The sequence below is a fragment of the Leptonychotes weddellii genome, chromosome 6 (assembly GCF_054177405.1).
Source record: "Leptonychotes weddellii isolate Sample4059 chromosome 6, ASM5417740v2, whole genome shotgun sequence".
NCBI classification, from domain to species: domain Eukaryota; kingdom Metazoa; phylum Chordata; class Mammalia; order Carnivora; family Phocidae; genus Leptonychotes; species Leptonychotes weddellii.
Window position 1 is genome coordinate 8,754,620 of NC_138374.1, and position 24,365 is coordinate 8,778,984.

Consider the following 24,365-nt stretch of genomic DNA (forward strand, 5'->3'; position numbering starts at 1 on the left):
ATTGAGGAGGGCACGTTCTGCATGGAGCACTGGGTGTTGTGCACAAACAATGAATCATGGAATACTTCATCTAGAACTAATGATGTAATGTATGGGGATTAACATAAGAATAAAAAAAAATAAATTTTGTCTTGATTGTGGTTTCCTGCTAATTTTTATTTCTAGACTCTGTATTTTCTGCTTATCCTTAATTCGGTTCATTCAGATTTTTGAAAGACACCCAGTTTTTCAAGGTCAATTTGAATTCTTTTGCCCAACTTAGTGTCATTTAATGATACCTGGTTTTGTCCTCAGTCTCTTGAGTAGTTGCTCCTCAAAAATACTTCCTGGAAGTTCCTCTGCAGGAAACGAAAGGTGTTCCTGGAGGACACTGGCTTCCTGAGAAGATCAAATGAGAAGGGCACAGGTGTTTCTTCAGTGATAGCAGGTCTTGGTCACTGGTGACCTCTTCTCTCTGGTTATGGCATCTCACCTTGACCAGGTGTGACCCAATTCTACAAAGTATCCAGGGGCCATGAAGAAACATAGGGGAAAAGGAAATAATATGAATATTCATTTATTCGTTTATGATTAAGTCAAGTCATGAATGAATGCATGTAGGCATTTAAGCAGCAAATATTGAGTTCCTACTGTGTGCCAGGCATTATTTTAGACTCCAGGGATGCAGCATAGTGAACAAGACAGAAAATGTCTTACCCTCAGATTATACACCCGTGAGGAAGATAAAAAGCATGCAGTATGGTGTCAGAGTAATATGTGCTAACAGTTGATGAAGAAAAGGGGAGGGTTAGAGTGGTTGTGGTGACAGGGAAGGATGTCGGGAAGAGGCTCTGAGGGGAGGGGTTCTTGGCAGACACCTGAATGAAGAGCACGTGTGTGTCGTCAGAAGGTACATTTCAGGTCCACGGAGGAGACATGACGAGCTCACATGAGGGCAGGGACACTGGCAAGGCTGGGAAACGGGACACGGGATATCTTCCTCATTTTTGTTGCTTGTGAACATATTTTTAAAATCCTGCCTTTTTGCCATTTGTTGGCTGAATTTGTCATTATCATAAACATGATGCATTCTGTTGTGGACTTGTTAGTTGCTTTGTTTCTGTGTTACCTAAACATCTATTTATCACCATATTTTACTGTTGTTTTATAACTGAGATTTGGTATCCCTGGGTGTTACTGCCTTCGTGTGAGTTCTGATTAATGGTGGTGTTGAGTCCTTGGTTTAATGGAGGGAAAGCAAGAACCTAGAAAGTCTTCTAGGTTCTAACCCTAGTCTTGCTGCTATCAAATGTAAAACGTGTGTGCCTCAGTTTATCCAGATGTAAGCTAGGGGAGCTGGACTAGATAATCACCAAGATTCCTTTTAGCTATAAAATTCTGTGGCTTAAATAATTTTTAGGAAAAATCCACAGGAGGAGCTCAGTAGTTTTTTCTTCTTTTATTTTCTTTTTTGAAATTAATTTTTAAATTTATATACAGCAAAGCTCACAAATCTTAAGTTTGCAGCTTATTGAAATTTTACATTTGTATATGCCCCTTAATCACCATTCAGATTAAGAAAGAACATTTTTAGCATGCCAAAAGGCTCCTTTTCTAGTCAGTATGCTCTCACCTAGAGGCAGCTACTCTTCTGACCATAAGATTAGATTTGCATGTTCTTAAGCTTCATATAAAAATAATCATGCAGGGGCACCTGGGTGGCTCAGTCGTTAAGCGTCTGCCTTAGGCTCAGGTCATGATCTCAGGGTCCTGGGATCCAGCCCCGCATCGGGCTCCCTGCTCAGTGGGAAGCCTGCTTCTCCCTCTCCCACTCCCCCTGCTTGTGTTCCCTCTCTCGCTGTGTCTCTCTCTGTCATATAAATAAAATCTTTAAAAAAAAAAAAAAATAATCATGCAATATATACTCTTCTGTGTCCTCTTTTTATGCTGATGGGCATGCAGATGGTTTCCACTTTGGGGCTATTACGAATAAAGTTGCTATGAACTTTCTTGTACTGCCTTTTAATGGACATGACACTCATTTCTCTTGGGTGTATATTTAGGAATTAAATCCCTCAATCATAGGGTAAAGATATCTTAGCTTTTGTGAATACTGCCCTTTTTTTTTTTAAAGATTTTATTTATTTATTTGACAGAGAGAGAGGGGGCACACAAGTAGGCAGAGTGGCAGGCAGACGGAGAGGGAGAAGCAGGCTCCCCACTGAGCAGGGACCCCGATGTGGGGCTCGATCCCAGGACCCTGAGCGGCCCCCTAAGATCATGATCTGAGCTGAAGGCAGACGCTTAACCGATTGAGCCACCCAGGCACCCCCAAAATGATTCTTCTATTAGAGAAGCAAATGATTCTGGAATCAACACATGATGTCACCAATACATGAGTCTTTTTTTTAGTTGGTGTTCATTTTGGTGACTTTGCCAAGAACTTCCTTTTCTTTCTCTTTGATATGAACTCTGTTTATGGTGATTGTTGGTGCTGGTAATTTTGCAAAACAACGAAATTCTTTTAAATTCCATTCTCTTTGAACTCTTAAAGCTGTAGAATTATATTCTTATCTGGATTATAGATTCATCTTGCAATCTTAACCATTTAATTTTAGAAACAGAAGCACAGTAGTTGGAGGTAGTAAATAATAAATGAATTTTTAATAAGTTAAAATATATGCTACTTGTATTAATAGTTACAGAGTCACTATTTATAAGACCTACAACTATCATTATAGTGAATACATGCAATGAGTTAGTGGTAATGAATGACTTAGTTATTGCCCAAATCTCTGTTGCTCTTAGAAATTAGAGAGTGGCAAGTAGTAAAAGAGTATGCATCGAAGTAGCTCGCTAATTAGGACGTGCATTAGCCAACTGGACTCAACACAGAGCAAAAGCTGTGAGGCTCTGTGTATTACTGTTACGGGCTTTTGTGATTCTGGGGAGATAATAGAATCTTTCAAGAGGCATTTTATTATAGTTCTTTCCATGGTGTTGGCTTGAACATTAGCCATTCACCCATCTAAAGTGCTAAATCCTATACTGGGAGGGATAATTTTGGATAGGAACCATAACTCTTAAAAGGGGGGAAAAGGGGACCAATAATTCACTGATAGTTCGTATTAGATTTTTCATACTGTAAAAAGCTATATGGAGTATTTTCAGTGAGCATTTTTATTAAATACAGATTGGGGAAACTGAATCAGAGCTGGTAGTATTTCCCAGAATGAGTTTTGTAGAATATTCTACACAATGTTAATAAATGTTACATGAAATTAAAAACCAAAAAACAAAACTTCCTGGTCATGTAACTTTGGAAAGCACTAGATTAAATAAAGTTGAGTTTTTTGTTTTTCTAACTTTACTGAGATATAATTGACACAGTATTGTGTGAGGTCTACAACATGCTGATTTGATTTGATATATTGCAGTGTGATTACCACCATAGTGTTAGCTAATACCTTGATCATATTACATAGTTACCATTTCTCTCTTGTCATGAAAACACTTAAGATCTACTTTTTTTTTTTTAAGCAACTTTCAGTATATGGTACAGTGTTGTTAGATGTGATCACAGTGCTGTGCTTTCAATCCCCAGAATTTACTTATCTTATAGGATTTTTTTGTTTTTAATGGAAGGAATTCTCAAAGCCTTTAATTTATCAGTATACCTTATAATTCTCTAGGATGAGGAAGGGGGGGGAGGTGAGGCAGCAATAATAGGCAGCATTTCTTGAACTTACTTGGCCATGGAATCATGTTTTAGAGAGTGCCTCAGGAACTTGGTGTGCCACAGGATACCAGTTGGTGAGACTGGTTTGGCTGAAATCATTTTACAGATAGAAAACTAAGGCCCCAATAATTGAAGGTACTTACTCAAGTAGATTAAGCTAGTGAGATTCCAGACCAATTCTTAGATCATTGTTCTTCCTTTCTCTTGGCAAAAAAGGGCATTTAGTGGCTTGGGGGACATAGGTTTAAATACATTAGAATGTAAATATGATTTTCCTTGTCCTCTTTTAAGATTTATTGAAGCTTAATGACTAGTCCAAAGGTTCCAGTTCTAACCAAATAAGCCAGTGCAAGCAGTTAGTCCTTTCAGCCACCTTGCTGGCAGGTGGACTAGAGAGTAGCTCTAGAAAGGAAGCTAAGGATTGCCTTTACTCCCCACTGAAATGAGGATGAACAGGATCTTTGCCATCAGACCTTAGTTGTGACTCCCTGCTAAGTACAGATTTAATTTCCATTCTCTGGATGACTTTTTAAATGGGTGTTAGCTGTGTAGGCTGCCTTTGAAGATTTTGTTTTTCTGCAGTGAAATGAAATAATAAAACTTTTTTCTTCTGTGGAATCAGATTAATTTTTAAGAGTTGGAGATTCATGAGAAACACATTCTTTTTTTTTTTTTAAAGACTTTATTAATTTATTTGACAGAGAGAGACACACAGCGAGAGAGGGAACACAAGCAGGGGGAGTGGGAGAGGGAGAAGCAGACTTCCCGCTGAGCAGGGAGCCCGATGCGGGGCTCCATCCCAGGACCCTGAGATCATGACCTGAGCCGAAGGCAGACGCTTAACGACTGAGCCACCCAGGCGCCCCCACGAGAAACACATTCTTAACATAAAACTTAGTTCTTGCACTGCCTTAAAACAGTCAATTTCCAGTAGTCCAAATATGTACTAGCAGTTGTGGGAGAATAGAAAGGGAGCCTAATTTAACTTTAGACTCTTAACTGAATCAAAACTTCCAAATTCCTGGTAGAAAAACTTAAGTGTCTTACATTGCGTATGATTTAGGTTTTAAATAAAGATTTTGTTAGGTTATAATCTAAAATCATTAGACTTGTCCCCTGACAATTTGTAAGTACCGTATGCTAGGGTGAAAGATCAAGGAAACAGAGCAGAAGTGTTTTGTTAATGCAAGGACATTTCGGGTAATCTATACAAACAGTTGTAAGAAAGACTTGAATTCCACTTTGACATGTAGGCATAACTCACTGATGTTCTTCGGTTTAGAAAAAAGTTGTGCTTTATCTTATAAAAAATTGCTGTTTAGTGTTTCTTTTTTGGTCAAAATATAGGAATTTAACGTGGTTCCTTATTAAACCAGAAAAGGCATTTCAGGTATATAGTAGCTTATATTACTTATGTGTTGAATGTTTTATATTACAAAGATAAATAGTTGATTATAGTTTTAACGGGATATTTTGACAAAACCAGTAGTGCGCATTCTTCTCTCCTTCTTCTTGCCTCCCTCACCCTCTCCACTGCCGCCCCCCCCCCCCCCCAGCATAACAGGCATGGTTAATAACAAGTCTTGGAAAAAGAAAGAACTTTCTGATCATAACTGACAAGAAGCTTAACTACAATTTTGTGTGCTTGGAAAACTGTTGAAAAAATTTTGGTAAGCACTAAGTGCTTCTCTGGAAGAAATGAGAAGGTGTTATGACGTAGGCTACCAAAGGAGCTAGAAGTGATAAGAATACTTTAAGAGAAGGAAGGTCAGTAAGTAGTGTGGGACATGAGAACTGATCTGGGTCTATCCTTTTTCCCTTTTTAGAGGCCTGAAAGGTTTTTAAAATGGCACTGATGCCCTTTATGCCTGGATGCTAAATAAGGAACATACTTATTATTTAAAAAAATTCAGGGGCGGGGCGCCTGGGTGGCTCAGTCGTTAAGCATCTGCCTTGGACTCAGGTCATGATCCCAGGGTCCTGGGATCGAGCCCTGTATTGGGCTCCCTGCTCAGCGGGAAGCCTGCTTCTCCCTCTCCCATTCCCCCTGCTTGTGTTCCCTCTCTCGCTGTCTCTCTCTCTGTCAAAAAATAAATAAAATTAAAAAAAAAATTCAGGGGCACCTAGGTGGCTCAATCATTAAGTGTCTGCCTTGTGCTCGGGTCATGATCCCAGGATTCTGGGATCGAACCCCACATCAGGCTCCCTGCTCCGAGCCTGCTTCTCCTCTCTCTGCTGCTCCCCCTGCTTGTGCTCTCTCGCTTTCTGTCAAATAAATAAATAAAATATTAAAAAAAAAAATTCAGGAGTAGACGAGATCATTGACAAAATTTTTATGAATTTTAGCAAGTGAGTCCAAGTAATAATGTTATTAATGTTGTTATTGAAAAACTTACCTGTTTGCATTTGAAAAGCCAAATGTTAGGCAGGTTGTTCCTATTTTCAACTATATTAAATCAACATTTCTCAGAAGTAGTCTTTAAAATAGATACATAGAAAGAGGGCGCCTGGGTGGCTCAGTCGTTAAGCATCTGCCTTTGGCTCAGGCCATGATCCCAGGGTCCTGGGATCGAGCCCCACATCAGGCTCCCTGCTCAGCAGGAAGCCTGCTTCTCCCTCTCCCTCTGCCCCTGCTTTTGTTCCCTCTCTCGCTGTGTCTTTCTCTGTCAAATAAATAAATAAATAAATAAATCTTTAAAAATTAAAAAAAAATAACATAGAAAGATAAAAACTATGGCTATTATTTACTTCTAGTTGTTTCTAGAATGACGAAGTATATTCCTATCTGTAAAATCAGTAAGATATTTTGTAAACATATTAAATTCTTTATTTTCTCAACATTTTGCCTAAATATCTAAAATAGGATCTTTCTCTTAAGCTTATTAACTATGCCCATAACGTAATATTTTTTAAATAGCTGCATTAATATAACTATGTTAGATAAGTGGTATTAATGTGGAGTACGGGACTGTGGCCATAGTTTTTTTAGTTGTTGTAACAGCAACATTGAGCCATTTTTATACTGATCAGACATTCTGATAGTATTTGTTAGAAGGCATCTATTTCTACTGTCAGTTACAGTGTATGTACAAATATATTTTGTAATAATTTGCTTTTTTATAGTTCTTTTTCAAAGTATTACCATTTGTATTGGATATAATATGTGTCGCTTCACAATGAAAATTTACTGACTAACTGAAGGGAACTAGCAGTGGGTTTTCTGGTGCACTAATCAAGAAACAGCATTTTTGGACCTTTTCATGTCCTTTGAATAGAGTGAATGTGCACCTTGTGGTTTGTTATTCTGTTTTTACTGCTTCGGGAATTGAGAACTTTTACTTATGTACTTCGTGTTTCGGCAGATTCAGGCAGGGTAGGAATTTTTAGGTCTATTTTGAAAAAGCTGTGAAGGGAATGTTACATACACACGTGACAAAGGTGTGTGTCAGTTACTGGACCTGCAAGGAGACCTTCGTTTTCTTGGAGAGTAATCATATGCTTCTCTTTATTGTTATTTAAAGTGACCTCCATCCTAACTGATACATCAGTTACTACTGAACCAGAACTACTTCTCAGTTCTGAAGTATAATGGGTACCATATAGTTGACATGCACATAGTGGAGAAAAGCCCAGAAACCGTGCAAGAGCAACTTTCTCATTTTGAAATAAAAATTCGCCATACCTCATTTTTCTCCACTGTTAAAACTTTCAGTTCTTACTTTTTACTCCTGGGAGGAAGAGTAGGGATTGTCTTGTGTTGGGCTACTATGAAAATAACTCAAGATCACAAGATTGCACTTTAAATTTCAACAGAATTAATTTGTTACATATCAGCATTATGAAAACTTAAAATTTTGGTATATCTTGCACTTTCAGAAAGTTCCTTTAACAGTTAATATAATCAAATTGCATGTTGATATTTAAATGAAGAAAAAAGTTACTAAAGTAACTAGGACCTAAGTGATACTAGTTAATTACATGGCTTTGGTGTGCACTAGTAACATTTTATGAATATATTTGCTTTAGTTTTGTGGGGAGGAAGTGTCTGATATGCTTTTTAAACTTTATTATAGAAAACTGGAAATATTCACAAAATAGAGTCATATAATGAATCTGCATATATTCATCTTCTTTTCTTACCAGTTTAATATAATGGCCAGTCTTGTTTTATCTACACACTATCCTACAATAGTTCCCTCCTGACCCCCCAGTGATTTTGAAGGAAATCCCAGACATCATGTAATTTCACTGAGAAATATTTCAAGTGTATCTCTAAAAGAGAATCAAATTATTTGTATTCCCTGTGAGTACTAGCTAGTTTTGTTGTGGAGAGGAAGTTCAAGAGTGCTTGGAAACAGGCCTGCTATAGCATTTTATTGTAGTTATTTTGCATTCGGAGAGATCAAGAGTTTATACTACTTGGGTATTTTACCATTACAGTAACTCTCAAAGGATTTGAAACATTGATTTTATAAATAACATCTAAAAATATGAATTATCATCATGAATATATATGGAGTTATGTGACAGTCCTCGTTTCAGAGCTAACCTGCAGTTTGCTTTGTCATTTGCCCCTGGCTCCTCCCTACCCTGCCAGAATTTATGTTTTTTTATTTAAATGCTGAGAAACGGCATATATAACACTTAGTTTCAGATGAAATTCTGTAAGCCTCGGCATGTGTCAGAGAAAGAGATGATAGAACAAGGATGCGTGTGAGCTGAGGAGGAGGAAGGCAGAGGGGTGAACCCTGGGGCCAGGCACCGGTGTGGGCGTGACTCCCCTTGTCTCACTCTTGCTCACCCTGCCTCCTCGCCTGCTCTTGACTTTTTATTTCTTTTCTTGGTTCCCCTTTGGTTCCTGTCTTTTCCTTCTCTTGGCCTTTACTTAATTTTGCCTGTGGCATTCATTGTCAAGAAGATTGCTAACTCCTCCCTTGGAGGATGTTTTATTATGTAGGGGTTGTAAGAGGAAACCTTAAAAAATGAAAGCTTTTAAGACTAATTTGTTGTGCTTTAATTCATTTTTATATAGATTTTATACAGATTTTATTTAAACTAATTCAAATACCAACTATGGGCTAGATTGAACTTTTCTGTACTCTGTGGATGAACCACACAATGTATCAAAAACGTTAATTTTATTGACTTTAAAGTTTACTTTACATGCTGTTATTGAAAAGATATATAATAATAATTTTTCCTTTTTTTGTTGTCTTTTGCTTCCCATTTATTGGATGAAACTGATCCTGATATTCAAATATGACTCTGCAGTTCACAAGGTTCCTTTGCAGCTCACCTCTGGAGGTAAGAGTTTACTCCCTGACCTTAATACTAGGATCACTAATTGGACATCACTATTGGTATGTTTTGTTGGTAAATTAGAGGTGATCATTTTGTTTTAACACATACTCTTCAATAATGGTAATGAGATGAATACAGACTTTGTTTAGAATAAGAATTCCTGTTAAGTTATAAAACTGCTCACCTTCATAACAGGTCATTGCTTCTTTTTATGAACATTTTCTTTTTTTTTTTAAGTAAACTGAAATCAGTCTTGCATTGTAAAGAGCCTTACTGTATCTGCTTCCTTCTTAACTGTTGACACTAGCCTTATTCTGTCTTAACTGCCCTGGCTGTTAACCGGTAACCAAGAGCTGCAGGAGTCAAGGGGTGGGGGGGATGTTGTCAGGCAAGTTTCTGTTGGTTTGAGAGCGCTTTTTCAAACCCCTGAGTTGATGAGGGAAGAGCAAAGGACTTACCTGTTACTGAGCTTTTCTTAAACACAGGCATGCTCCCTTCCTCTGTCTCCCTCTCCGCCCCCTTCTCCCTCCCTCTCTCCCCGCTCCTCTCCCCTCCCCCTCTCTCAGTGCTTCATTCACTTCCACCTTGAGTCCTTATAATGGTTCTGCGGGGTAGAGCTGAGACTCCCGGTGATAACACTGTGAGATAAAGATATTTAGGAAAGCAGCTGACCTGTGAGTTGACACAAGATGGGTGAGGCTTTGAGGAAGGAGGAGGAAAGAGGAGGCTGCGGAGTAGAGATGCTTGCACTCAGAACCAAAGCTGGTTTTCAGAGCATGCCTTCCCTTACTGGTCACACTGGGCAAATCCCAACTTCCCTGAGTCTGGGTTTTCTTATCTTTAAAATGCAAATGATAATTCCTACCTTTCCGATGAAGCAGTGGACATGGCAGCGTTTTTAAAGTGCTACTCAGGGGCAGCTGGGTGGCTCAGGCTCAGGTCTTGATCCCAGGGTCATGAGTTCAAGTGAGTTCAATAAATAAAGTGCTACTCAAACCTTAGTGATATTGTGTATTTTCCTCTTGGGTTGTACTGCAGCCCCACACAATAAGACACTGTTCTCTGCCTTTCCCTTGTTCTTCCTTTCGCTTCTGTTTATTGCACTTTATGTTCCCTTCCCCCATTCCCAGCTTGTTCAAATACTGTCCCTCTTCAGGTTGAGCCTCCAGGTTTTGCCCACTGCCTGGCCCTCCGGCACCTCTCCATATAGAGGCAGTGTTCCCTGTTCTGCTTCGGTAACACCGTGTTCATGAAATTACTGGAACGTTGTGGGTGTGTGGTGTAGCCCAGCCTAGCACATTAAATACTCTTAGAGACCAGTTTGATGATTGCCAGGGGAAACTGATGAGGCCACAGAGTACCATCCAAGTTTGGTCACATTTTCTAAATATCCAGGATCAAGGGGGAAACAAAGCTATGTTTGGACAGAGTCTGGGCTTTGAAATGTCAGAGGCTTGGTTGGCCTATGAGCAAGTCATTTCATCTTTTGGTTAATCTAAAGATGGAAATGGTAATACTTTATGGTTATTAAAATGAAATAGTGTGTGGCAAACACTGAACACAATGCCTGTCACATAGAATTTTAAATAAAGTTTAGGGCGAAAACAATAAAAGCAAACCATAAGCAATTTGAAGACAGTATAAATTATACAATTTACTCTTCAGTTGATGAAGCTTTTTTTTTTTTTTTAAGATTTTATTTATTTGAGAGAAAGAGAGCACGTGAGAGCGGGGAGGGTCAGAGGGAGAGGCAGACTCCCCGCTGAGCAGGGAGCCCGATGCGGGACTGGAGCCCGATGCGGGACTCGATCCTGGGACTCCAGGATCATGACCTGAGCCGAAGGCAGTTGCTTAACCAACTGAGCCACCCAGGTGCCCTGATGAAGCATTTTTTAGGCATAGCAGAATGGGAAGTACCACAAAGGAAAGGATGGAAAAATTTGCTTCTGTTAAAAATCCTTACTTTTGTTCATGAAAACATATATAGTTAAAAGGCAGTTTGGGGAAAGTGTGATAACAAGGTTATTATACTTAATGATCTCCTGGAATCAATTTTAAAATGTACTATTTTCTTTCCCATAATTTTTGGTTGGATTTTATGAGATAGTGTGGTGAAATACAAATGATAATAAATGTTTTAAGAGTTTAACCTTGTAAGTAATCAAAGAAGTGTAGTTTAAAAGAACAGTGATAAATGCTTGCTTACCTATTTAGAACTTTTTTTTTTTTTTTTTTTAATGAATGCTTAGGATGATATGGTGGGATGGGATGTTTTTAAACTTTATCCTATACAGAAATCAGTTTGGTCATCTACATTAAACACCCTATATAAATTCATACTTGTGGGTTGTGTGCCTGAGTAATTCTAGTCTAAGAATCACTGCCAGAGAAATAATTAGAAGTGAGGACAAAACTTGCCTAAATGTTTATTACAGCTTTATTTATTTATTTGTTTATTTTTAAGATTTTTTTTTTTTTCAATTTATTCATTTGAGAGAGAGAGAGAGCACAAGCAGGGGAAGGGCAGAGGGAGAGGGAGAAGCAGGCTCCCTGCTGAGCTGGGAGCCTAACATGGGGCTTGATCCCAGGACCTGGAGATCGTGACCTGAGCCGAAGGCAGACACTTAACCATCTGAGCCACCCAGGTACCCTAACAGCATTATTTATAATGGCAAAAGATTTATAAACAGTCTAAGTGTCCAACAGTAGGAGGAGTAAATAATGGTATAGACAGCCATATTATGGATAGAACACTCTACAGCCATTAAAATGGGGATTATGCATATACATGTTCATGAGTATGTGCTCATGAACAAAACAGTGAAAGAAGTAGGACGCAAGATTATACATGCAGATCTCAGTTTAAAAATAATTTAAGCATACAGAAAGTAGTTAAGAAGATACACAAGATGTTAAATTGTTTCACCCTTTGCTCTTCCATGAAGGAGCCACAATGGAGAGAAGAGATACCTTGGTAGGTTTTTAGTGGTGACTTTTGTAGTGTTTGGAAAGTACATCAGGCAAGTCTCTGACTGATGTGCAAACAGGGTCTAGTCTTGGGAGAAAAAGGTGAGTGGGGAGAAATTGCAGGAGCTTAGGTGAAGAGAATGCCGATAAGGTTTAAGGCTGAACTCTGATTTCAGCAAGAGCTTCGAGGAGTAATCAGGAAGAATGGTTTTGAGCAGAAGACATTTAGGCTGGATTGGCTTACCTGGACATGGAGTGAATAAGGAGGCTGGCTCTTGATGTCCCACTGAGCTACTGGGGCAGTGTTAACAATGGCAAAGATCCTTCTAAATAGACCTCACTAATAGATTTTTCTCAGATGTAAGCCCAGTGAGAGAGGACCCTGTTTTTCTTGCTTGGGTTTCTGATCTTAGTATAGTAAATAGTACAGTGGAGGCACTGGATGAATATTTGTTAACGGTTGGATGAGTGAGTAAGCTAGGTGGGGCTGAGGCTGCAAGTAACAGGACTTTACCCATAATCTGGCAGTGGTCAGCTAAAAACACACAAGGCCTAACATGTATGTTTCAATATGGTTAACAGTCTTCCTAGCAAGATTGTAGCTACTTAAGGTCAGGATCTTTGTCTTTTTTCATCTTTGGATGCTCTCAGGTATAGATAGGGCTTGGAGTTTACCAACTGTACAGCTAGAGTTGTACCAAACAAATATTTTTTTAATTATATCTGGCTAAATATTGAGAATCTACATGCAGAAGCTTTAATCTTTGGTGAAAAGTAGAGGGAAAGTATGATCAAGTTTTAGTAATAGTTTCTGTCATTTTCTGTCTGATCTGCTTTTTCCACTTCATGATCCGGAGTTGTGTTTTACCTTGTTTAAATCTCTTTTCTTACTGAGTTTATGGACATGGGAAAAGGAAAAAAAATCAAAATTAGAGATGACCAATGTGCTTTTGTTTGCTTGAAGTATTTGGGAAATACCTTGAGGGCTTTCTGTTGAAATTTTTCTAGTCTGGAATTTTGTGGGGGCTGCCTGATGGCATAGTTAGTGGCTGCTATCCCCCAAATTTCCAACAGCACTGAGCTCAGGATTCTGTTCCTTTGCCACCTCCTTTGCCTGTGAGCCAAAGCAAAGCCAAAGTAGGAGAGTGTTAGGAGTCCCAAATGTTTAATTTTGCCATTGAGCTTATGTTTTAGCTGGAGAAGGAAACTTACAATATGATAAATACCCAAACACCTGCCCTAATTCTGATTAAAAGAAAAATAATTCGGGGTGCCTGGGTGGCTCAGGCGTTAAGCGTCTGCCTTCGGCTCAGGTCATGATCCCAGGGTCCTGGGATCGAGCCCCACATCAGGCTCCCCGCTCTGCGGGAAGCCTGCTTCTCCCTCTCCCACTCCCCCTGCTTGTGTTCCCTCTCTGGCTGTGTCTCTCTGTCAGATAAAGTCTTAAAAAAAAATAAAGTAAAAGAAAAGAAAAATAATTCTGGTAGAGACCGTAAAATACATGAGACTTGCAGTTGCAAATGAAGGATACTCTAAACTTCACTTTGTCCACAAAACTAGTATGAATGAACCATGTCCCTTTGTTGTAAGTCCTAAACAGTTAACTGCCACATGAATCTAACGAAATTGTCAGGTTATAGTAATTACATTAGTAATTTGATCTGCTGTCATTTGAATGGAGCCATGTGTGGAGAGTCAGTTACTTCCCTCTGTGGGGCTGACCCTTTTACATTCCTGTAAGCTGAAGACTAATAGAGCTCATTAAGCTTTATGGGAAAAGAGCTTTTATCACCTCGTCAAGTCAGGCAGCATATTTCCATTATATTCCTAATTTCATGTGGCTCTGTGGCTGCTGATGTGCACTCCCCTGCTAGGTTTACATCGGACCTCTCCCTTACAGACATTTTTATTGACATTTCTAAGTCTGAATTACAAAAGTGTGGCACCACCTACAGATGTCTTCAATTAAATGTAGGTAAATAAAGGGGATTATATATCAGAGGCTAAAAGATTCTTGCAGTTCTCTCCCGAATGACACTTTGCCAGCCAGTCCAGTAGGGTGCAGTCTTATCGGCATTTCGGAGGCGGAGAGCTACAAGGGGAGGTGTTTGTAAGACATTTCACCCCGTGTGAATGTAGGTGGCTTAGGTTTCTGTTCAGGTATGTCCTTCTGTTTCATTTCAGATCAATTCCAATCTTCCTTCATTCAACAGGTATCATAATAACTTACCGAGATGTTAGCACCTACAGTGGATGGGTACTATGCTAAGCTCTTTGCTTATGTCGTTTTAATTCTCACAGAGTGTCTGTGAGGTAGATATTCCCAGTTTTGTTCTAAGGAAAATTGAGCCCGGAGAGGTACATTGGTTGAGCTCAACATCACAGCTGTTGGTATGTGGCGATAGTAAGATAGAAAGGAGAAAATGAAATAATACTGCTGTAAGATTCTTTTTTTAAAAGTTTTAATTTTAATTTAGTTAACACATAGTGTCATATTAGTTTCAGATATACATTATAGTGGCTCAACAGTTCCATACATTGCCTGGTGCTCATCACAACAGGTACCCTCCTTAGTCCCCATCACCTGTTTCACCCAACCCCCCCTCCCCTCTGGTAATGCTATAAGATTCTTGCACTACATGAAATGATAAGTTCGAGATGTATTTTGTAAACCCAAGGGCAAGATTTCTCAAGCTTGACACTGTTGACATTTTGGATTGGTTAAATCTTTCTTGGGGGCGCTATCCTGTGCATTGTGTGATGCTTAGCAACATCTCTGACTTCTACCCAATAGATGCCAGTAGCAACCTCCCCCTGAGTTGAAACAGATGTTTCCAGATTTTGCCAAATGTCCCAAAGGGGTAAATTGGCTCCCTATTGAAAACCACTCTCCTAGAACAGCCTTAAAAACAAAGAGATACAGTTGTTAAGTCAGTAGTGAAAATAATTGCCATGATAACATGTTTTCAGTCTCATGAAAGGCAAAAAAGGAAGGAAAGGTGAACAAAGAACAAGTGAGACAGATAGAAAGCAAATAGCAAGATGTCCACTTAAATCCAACCCTACTGATTACATTAAATATAAGTGATCTGAACCAGGACTCTGCTATATTGACATGTTCTACATCTACACTGTCCCAAGCATGTATGTAGCTAGTGGTCCTACATAGGTACTGAGCTTTTTAGGACCTGAATTTTAAATTTTTAAGATTTTAGTTAACTTATGCAGCTGCATATGGCCAGTGGCTATCCAGACACTCCAATTAAAAGTCAGAGATTGGGGCACCTGGGTGGCTAGGTCAGTTAAGTGTCTGCCTTCAGCTCAGGTCATGAACCCAGGGTCCTGGGATTGAGCCCCGCGTTGGGCTCCCTGCTCAGCAGGGGAGTCTTGATTCTCCCTCTCCCTCTGTTCATGTGCTGTCTCTCTCCCTTGTTCTCTCAAAAAAAAAAAAAAAAAAAAGATTATCAGATTAGATTTAAAAAAAACAAAAAGCAAACTCTACCTTAACTGTGCAGACATGGATCATTTAAAAGTAAAAGGCCAGAGTAAGGCAAACCATGCAAATGCTAATCGTAAGAAAGTTGGAGTGACTATATTCGTACCTGACAAAGTAGACTTAGGGCAAAGGCTGGATCTGAAAGGAAGAGGGATGTTTCATAGAGATAAAGTGGTTGGTTCATCATGTAAAGACACGGTAATCCAAAATGTGAGACAATAATAAGAGCGCAGGAATACATGAAGCAAAAACCAGTGGAACTGAGAGGAGAAAGAGTCCGGCCCACAGTTATAGTTGGAGACTTTGGGACAACTTTCTCCATAATTGACAGAACAATTAGAAAACTAGAAGGACCATAGAAGATGTGAACAACACCATCACACAGTTTTACTTCATTGACCTCTACTGAACACTGTACCCTATAATGATACGTATTTTTTCAAGTACACAGGGAACATTTACTAAGACAGATCAGATGCTGTACCATTATGCATATCTCAGTAATTGAAAAGGATTGAAATCATCTCTAATCAAATTGGAATTGTTAGACTCAATAACAGAAAGAACTCATAACTCAATAATAATAAGACGGGCAATGTAGTTAGAAAATAGGCAAAAGACTTGATTATATATTTCACCAGAGAAAACATACAAATGGTTAATAAGGACATGAAAAGGTGCTCACCATCCATTAGGGAAATGCAGGTTAAAACCTCAAAGAGATACCACCACAAACCCACTAGAATGGCTGTCATCAAAAGACAGTAACAGGTGTTGGCAAGATGTGGAGAACTTGGCAACCTTATACATTGTGGTGGGATTATTAAAATGGTATAGCCATGGTTTTGCATTTCCTCAAAATATTAAAGATAGGGTTATTATATGACCCAAAAATATAGGAATATACCCAAGCAAAATGAAAATATACATCCAAAGACTTGGATGTGAGTGTTCATAGTAGCATTATTCATAATGGCCAAAAGCTGGAAATAATTCAAATGTCTTGTCAACTGGTGAGTGGATAAATGTCCATCCATACAGTGGAATACTATTCAGCAGTAAACAGGCACCAGTTAGGATATAAGTTACAACATGGGTGAACCTTGCAAACATGGTGTGAAAGAAGCCAGACACAGGGGGCTACATATTGTGTTTCAATTTAAATGAATTACCCAAAAAAAGGAAATTGAGAGAGTCAGAAGGGAGATCAGTGGAATTAGAGGTAAGAGTGGAGGCTTAATACAAAGGGGCTCATGGGAGTTTTGGGGGTGATAGAGATGATCCCAAATTGGATTGTGATGATTCCACAATTCTATAAATTTGCTAAAAATATGCAGAATTTTACACTTAAAATGGGTGAATTTTATCATGTGTAAATAAAGCTGGGGGGAAAAGGCATATATCATTTTTTAATCCTTTATTTATTTATTTTAAAGATTTTATTTCTTTATTTGACAGAGAGACACAGCGAGAGAGGGAACATAAGCAGGATGAGTGAGAGAGGGAGAAGCAGGCTTCCCGCGGAGCAGGGAGCCCGATGCGGGGCTCGATCCCAGGACCCCAGGATCATGACCTGAGCCGAAGGCAGATGCTTAATGACTGAGCCACCCAGGGGCCCCCTTCATCCTTTAATTTTCTAAAATATTGTAGAAAAGATTTGATTCAGCTTGATATCTTGCACTCTTACTTCATCCCTGTAGTGTAGTGTTTGCAGTTTTAGTATTCCCCCAAGATAGTATTACATATTGAAACAGATGTGTTTTAAGGAATATTTAAATATTAGCTATGTAGTTAATACTCTTAATTTTAAATGTTAGCCATTAGTATTTTTTGATAGCTTGTGAAACCATCTTTCCAAGCTCTTTTTGAAGTTGAGAGCTACTTCTCACTTAGAGCTCTGTGGTAGATTGGAATAATGTGGACATCTGGGTGTGTGTGTACACTGATTGCAAGCTGCAGGTAGCAGCAGAAAAAAAAAGAACCATAAAAACCTGGCCATCTCTTCAGTCCGCAGGCAAATGAAGTGTCACTGCTTAGGGTGGCTCTGGTAGATGTCAAGGTATCTGTCAAGGTATCTCCAGTGGCCAGAATTTGGAAGAGGGAATGGCTGTTACCCAAACTGGGTCTTGTTAGAATTGAAGGGAGCTTGTAGAGGTAGTAGTGGAGGGCTGAAGTGGAGAAGACTGAGCTGTTAAACTTGGGAAGGGAGTTAAAACAATTTTACCAAACAAGGAGAATGCTGAGGATGTGGTAGCCAGAGAGCTTGCCTGAACTGGAGAGCCGCGGAGAGAAGGGTAGGAAGAGGGTTCAGCTGGGTGACCTGGGAGGAGCTTTCACCTGCTGTCTGGTCTGGGGCCTGGGAGCACCAGCTGTGTGTAGAGAGCCAGAACCAGGGCAAACAGAGGTATCTGAACAGGGGCTAGATCTCAGAGAATGGCTGTCAGGCTGCTATTGGTACTGAATGATTAGAAAAGGAAAGCTAGGCCGTGGCTTGATCCACTGGGCAAAAGGGAGATGCAAGTGAGGGGTGCTGTTTTTTCTAGTTTCATGGGTTGGGGAAGAGTCATGTAGTTTTCAGGCTGAGTCCCATATACTGTAGAATCAGGCAGAGTAGTGTTGGGCAGAGGCCCCAGTTAGAATTCTTGAGCCAGATCCCCCAACTCATTGGGATTATCATTTGACTGCTCTCCCCTTCGGTTAGGTCTGAAGGCTGTTGGGCAGTCATGGCTGGGGTGGGACTGCTCCTGAGGCTGCTGACCAAGAATCGGTTGAACCGAAGCTATTCAGTAAGTAGGGCTTAAACATCTTTTATGTGATAGTCAGACTAGGATTCCCTGGGCTCACACAGGCACTCAGTAAGTGCTGGATGAATACATGAACTTACCTCCAGTTTGCTTCTGGATGTCACATGATAGTTGAGCCAATGTTATTTGAAACCTTATGTTTTATAGTGAAATTGTATAAACTGGAAGTCTTTTCCTGGAAACCAATCTCCTGTGATAAAAATATCAAAATTTATTCTGAGAATAAGAGAAAGCTTACTAGAATAGAAAACCAGACCTTAAAGAGAAAAATGCCATAAATTTCCTTGTTGAAGATTTTTCTGGCATGGAGCTTAGATTAGTTTAGGCATCTTAAAATCGCAGTCCATTGCAGGTACCTCTTTGCCAGATCAGTCTTCCTTTTAGCAAGTAGTGGTTTGCATTGAAAGGATCTTTCAGCTTTGTTCAAAATTAGGGTCATCTGCCTTGACAATTTTTGTTACCCATTAAATATGCATGAATGCTTCAGAAAATGTTTGAATGGTAAATCCTGGGGTGGATTAGTTTCCATGGGGATGTCAGTCTTGTTTGATGTTTGCAGTCATTCAGTTCTAAAGATTTTTTTTTTTTATTTATTTATTTGAGAGAGAGGATGAGAGGAGAGAGAGAGCACATGAGAGGGGGGAGGGTCAGAGGGAGAAGCAGACTCCCCGCCGAGCAGGGAGCCCGATGCGGGACTCGATCCAGGGACTCCAGGATCATGACCTGAGCTGAAGGCAGTCGCTTAACCAACTGAGCCACCCAGGCGCCCTGCAGTCATTCAGTTCTAAATAAAAATATCAGGTTGGGTTGTCACTGGGGGGATGCTTTTCCAGCAAGTCTCAAATTGAATTGACATTAAGTAAGTTTCATTAAGATAGTTCCTCTTAATTCTAAGGTGTTTGTTGTAGTGTTCAATAAATATTGACTAATCTGTAGAATTGTGAAGTTTGGGGTTCTGTTACTTTTCCTTGTAAGCGTTTTGTGGTGCCTCACTAAAAGTCTTTTTGTTGGATAGTTAGGATTTAAAAATATAAGGAAATGTCAAAGTAAAGAAAACAGTTAACAGATTAACATCTTAATTTTTATGTATTCTGTGATAGAAATGCAAAAATTGTTCCTTTCTTATTTCTGTCACACTTATTAAACACACTTACTGTAAATCATTCCTCAATGATTTAAGCTCTGTAAAGTTCAAATTTTTGTCATCACAGTGCTTCTAGTTTTAAGTTATAAATATATTTATAACTATATAAAAAAAGTTTATAAACTTTTTTGCTTGCTTTGAAACATTTCCTAAGAATTATGTCATTGAGAAATATATTTCTTGATTCATCCTTTGGCTTAGTAAGTTGCTGAAATATCTTAATTCATTACATTAAATAGAACATGTTACTGTATTGTGATGATGTTCTGACATGGGGCACCACAGAAGCAGTGTCCAGTGAGAAAAACACTGAACCGAAAGTTGAGAATTCCAGGTTTGGGTCCTTCTCATTCCTCTAAATGGGTCTTGCGACCTTGGACAAGCCCCTTTATCACCCTAACCCTCACTTTTTCATTTTTAAAGTGAGTAAGGGTATCTCAAATGAAGAGCTCCCTCAAACTGAGTGAACTCAGCCAACATTTTAACATGTTTTGTACAGTTGACTCTTGAACAATACAGGTTGGAACTGTGATCCACTAATACATGGATTTTTTTATAGTACAGTATTGTAAATGTATTTTCTCTTATGATTTTATTAATATTTCTTCAGCTTACTTTATTGTAAGAACACAGTATCTAATACATATAACACAAAATAATTGACTGTTTCTGTTATCAGTTATGTTTCCTGTCACTAACAGGCTGTTGGTAGTTAAGTTTTTGGGAGTCAAAGGTTATTTGTGAATTTTCGACTGTGCTGGGTGGGGGGTGTTGGTGCCCCAACCCCCATGTTATTCAAGAGTCAACTGTAGCTTCCTTTCAGACTCAGGCATTATAAACTAGGCAAATAAAATACACTTCCCTCAACTTAGTACTAGCTGTAGTCCCTCCAGTTTTGTCTTTCACCGTGCTTTTTTTTATATTCTGAAGCAAGCCGACACTTAGAACAATTCTCCTCACTCTCTTCTATAAAAACAAGTGTTATCCTGTTACCTTGCATACCCAAATGTATTTCTCTCTTATTTTTGCCTTTAATATGGTACATATGAATTATATCTTTTAATAAAGTAATAGCTTTGGGTTCTTGAAACTGGGAGGTAGGTCATTGAGAACTACCTGATTATGTAAGCATTTTAGCAGACTGGGAAAGTGCATAAATACAAACATCACAAATTTTTTTTTTTAAAAGATTTTATTTATTTATTTGAGAGAGAGAATGAGAGAGAGAGAGAGAGAGCATGAGAGGGGGAGGGTCAGAGGGAGAAGCAGACTCCCTGCCGAGCAGGGAGCCCGATGCGGGACTCAATCCTGGGACTCCAGGATCATGACCTGAGCCGAAGGCAGTCGCTTAACCAACTGAGCCACCCAGGTGCCCAAACATCACAAATTTCTTATGCATCCCTTTTACATCTTCTCAGAGTAGCAAAGATGAACGTGTTTATTGACATGACCCAAAGATATAGTCATTCTATAGCATATATAAATAAGCAGGACAAATTTATAAATACTATGCTCATTGTTTTAGTGTTCAGTCTTACTTAGAATCTACTTAGGTATCCAAAGATTGTTTATTGCATTTGTTAATTTATATTAATCCACATTTTAAAACTATTTAAGAATCTTAGGAGTTATGTTTAAGCCACCATAAAACGTAATATATAAAAAAGTTTGTCAGTTGCTCAACATGACTAGTCGTTAGGGAACTGCAAATGAAACCCACAATAAGATACCACCTTTACACCCATTAGGATGGCTGTTATCAAAAATAGAGCAAACAATAAATGTTGGCATGGATGTGGAGAAATTGGAACCCTTGTGAATTGTTTGTAGGCATGTAAAATGGTGCAGCCTCTATGGGAGATGAGTGGCAATTCCTTAAAAAATTAAAAATCGATTTGCCATATGATCCAGCAATTTCTCTTCTAGGTATATTCACAAAAAAATTGAAAACAGGGGCTCAAACAGATACTGTAAACCAGTGTTCATAGAGGCATTGTTCACAATAGCCAAAAGGTAGAAGCAACCCAAGTGTCTATGAAACGATGAAGAGATAAACAAGATGTGTGCATACCATGGAATATTATTCAGCCTTAAGAAGGAGGGAGACTCTGACATAGGCTATGACATGGATGGACGTTGAGGACATAATGCTAAGTGGAATAAGCCAGACACAAAAAGGCAGATACTATGTGATTACACTTACCTGAAGTAGCTAGAGTAGGCAAATTCATAGAGACAGAAAGTAGAACAGAGGTTCCCAGGGGCTGGGGAGGGCGGAAGTGGGGAGTTACTGTTTAGTGGATACAGAGTTTCAGTTTGGGATGCTGACAAAGTTCTGTGGGTGGATCGTGGCCTGGTTGCACGTGTGAATGTACACTCAAAAATGCTGAAAATGGTAAATGTTATGTGTATTTTACCACAATTTAAAAATATTTTTCAATGTCAGAATTATAATTTAATTCAGTCTAACACAAATTTGCATGTTTCGAAATCATGAGCATTATGTAGGAATGATGTTAACTTTTTTGATTAATAAACCAGTGAGTGGTTTTAGAAATTTAACCTCTTCATTAGAAAACAAACTCATATTATTTTAAAAATCTATTCATATATTATACCTAATACTAATAAATCTGAGAAAAGACATACCCTTTTTCTTTTTTTTCTTTTTTAAGATTTTATTTATTTATTTGAGAGAGAGATCACGAGCAGGGGGAGGGAGGGAAGCAGAGGGAGAGGGGGAAGGACTCCCCACTGAGCAGGGAGCTCAACATAGCACTCCATCCCAGGACCCCGAGATCATGATCTGAGCTGAATGCAGATGCTTAACCAACTGAGCCACCCAGGTGCCGCCCTTTTTTCTTTCTTAAACCAAAATTATTAAGCCAGTTTGATTTATTTTAAATTGTTTCTGAGCTCACAGTTTCTGTAAGGAGTTTTTTTTCTGTGAATTTGGAGAATATTTGATTTATATAAACGTTTACTTATGTCTATAAATCAATTTTATAGAGCTCCTCTAATAAGGAAATGTGATGGTATGATTCATTAATACCCTCTGAAGGCAGGAAAATGTTTCACATACAATAAGAAATGAAGACTTTTCTGAATCACAAATTCATAGACACTTAGAGCTCTGAGCTCCAGTTCTGCAACTTGAGCTACAGGTCACAAGTAAACACAGAAACTCATGGGTTCAGATCTCAAAGAGCTGTTCTCCTTAATCGATTGAACTCACGAATATACAGACAAAAAAACCCTAATAAACTCTGTCTCCTCTCATTCAGTGGAGAATAGATCTACGTCATTCATCCAACAGACCATAAACCAAATCTAACTGTTGCTGCCACTAAGGGGGATAACTTGCTGGTCGTAGGAGAACCAGAAACAAAAACAAAAGCACACACTTAGTGGAGAGGGAGAAAAAAACAGAGAAACACAGCACAGTTGGAGCTCTGTTGCTCTGTAGGAATGTCTTTGAGAGTCAAGAAAAGACAGGCTGTGAAGGGCACTTGCATGTTTTTTAGCTCCATTAAGTATTCACTTGAGCTTCTCAGTAGGTCAACTCCAAAACTATTAAACTACATTTTCAGAAAGGTAAAAGCATGATAACCATACAAATAGAGCATGAACACATGTCAAATTTTATTTGACTCATTAATTAGAGCAAGAACCAGTAACACATTAAAACTGGTGCAAGGAGCATTTGTGAAAATACAGATACTGAGATACACAATTTAATAAGAGGTTGAGATGAGATTGCTAAGTTAGACAAAAACAACTGATTCTGAGTTACAGGGCATTAAACTGTAACTTTTTGGGTTACTTGTTCTACTGGGCAGAAATCTTTAAGTTAACCTCTGCCCCAGCGAAATTGTAAAATAACTCAGTCAATAGAAAATCAAGCCCAGAACTGCACTTAAACATAAGAGACTCTTGGGGCGCCTGGGTGGCTCAGTCGTTAAGCGTCTGCCTTCGGCTCAGGTCATGATCCCAGGGTCCTGGGATCGAGCCCCGCATCGGGCTCCCTGCTCCGCGGGAAACCTGCTTCTCCCTCTCCCACTCCCCCTGCTTGTGTTCCCTCTCTGGTTATCTCTCTCTCTGTCAAATAAATAAATAAAATCTTTTTTTTTTTTTTTTAAATAAATAAAATCTTTAAAAAAAACCCAAAAACATAAGAGACTCTTAACTCTAGGGAACAAACTGAGGGTTGCTGGAGGGGAGGAGGGGTGGGGGGATGGGGTAACTGGGTGAGGGGCATTAAGGAGGGCACTTGATGTAATGAGCGCTGGGTGTTATATGCAACTGATGAATCACTAAATTCTATCCCTGAAACTAATAATACACTATATGTACTATATGTTAACTAAATTGAATTTAAATAAAAAATAAATGAAAAGAGGGGCACCTGGGTGGCTCAGTTGGTTAAGCGACTGCCTTCGGCTCAGGTCATGATCCTGGAGTCCCGGGATCGAGTCCCGCATCGGGCTCCCTGCTCAGTGGGGAGTCTGCTTCTCCCTCTGACCCTACCCCTCTCAAGCTCTCTCTCTCTCTCATTCTCTCTCTCAAATAAATAAATAAAATCTTAAAATAAATAAATAAATAAATAAATAAATGAAAAGAGAACACCCATTTTTTTCTGGCCTTTATCAAATTTCAGATACCACTGTGTCTTTTTAATACATGCTAATAATTTTTCAACCTCAGTTTTTAAAACTCTTGATTATACATTATTGCATTTTTGTTAAAAATAAATGGAGAAAAGAATATGTATCATCCATGAACCCTGTACTGACAGGACTCGATTTTTTCCCCCATCTTTATAAGTGTGTGTGTGTGTGTGTGTGTGTGCTACACACACATGTAGAGAGAGAAATTTTTCATATGGTTGTGATCATACATGACACTTTATATTGTCTTCACTTAACTTGGAGAAAT

General features: G+C 39.0%; 1 protein-coding gene across 11 annotated transcripts in view; it reads left to right on the top strand.

Moving 5' to 3' along the window:
• The window catches only part of ATE1 (arginyltransferase 1), a 163,441-nt gene that overhangs the window by 42,042 nt on the left and 97,034 nt on the right, over positions 1 to 24,365 (top strand). For all 11 annotated transcript variants that reach the window (XR_014146156.1, XM_081823377.1, XM_006738835.3 and 8 more), the window contains one exon: positions 8,990 to 9,022. Coding sequence is in view for 10 of the 11 variants with exons in the window: in XM_081823377.1 (XP_081679503.1) it covers positions 8,990 to 9,022 (33 nt within the window). In the remaining variant the exon portion in view is untranslated. The remainder of the gene's footprint in view (positions 1 to 8,989; positions 9,023 to 24,365) is intronic.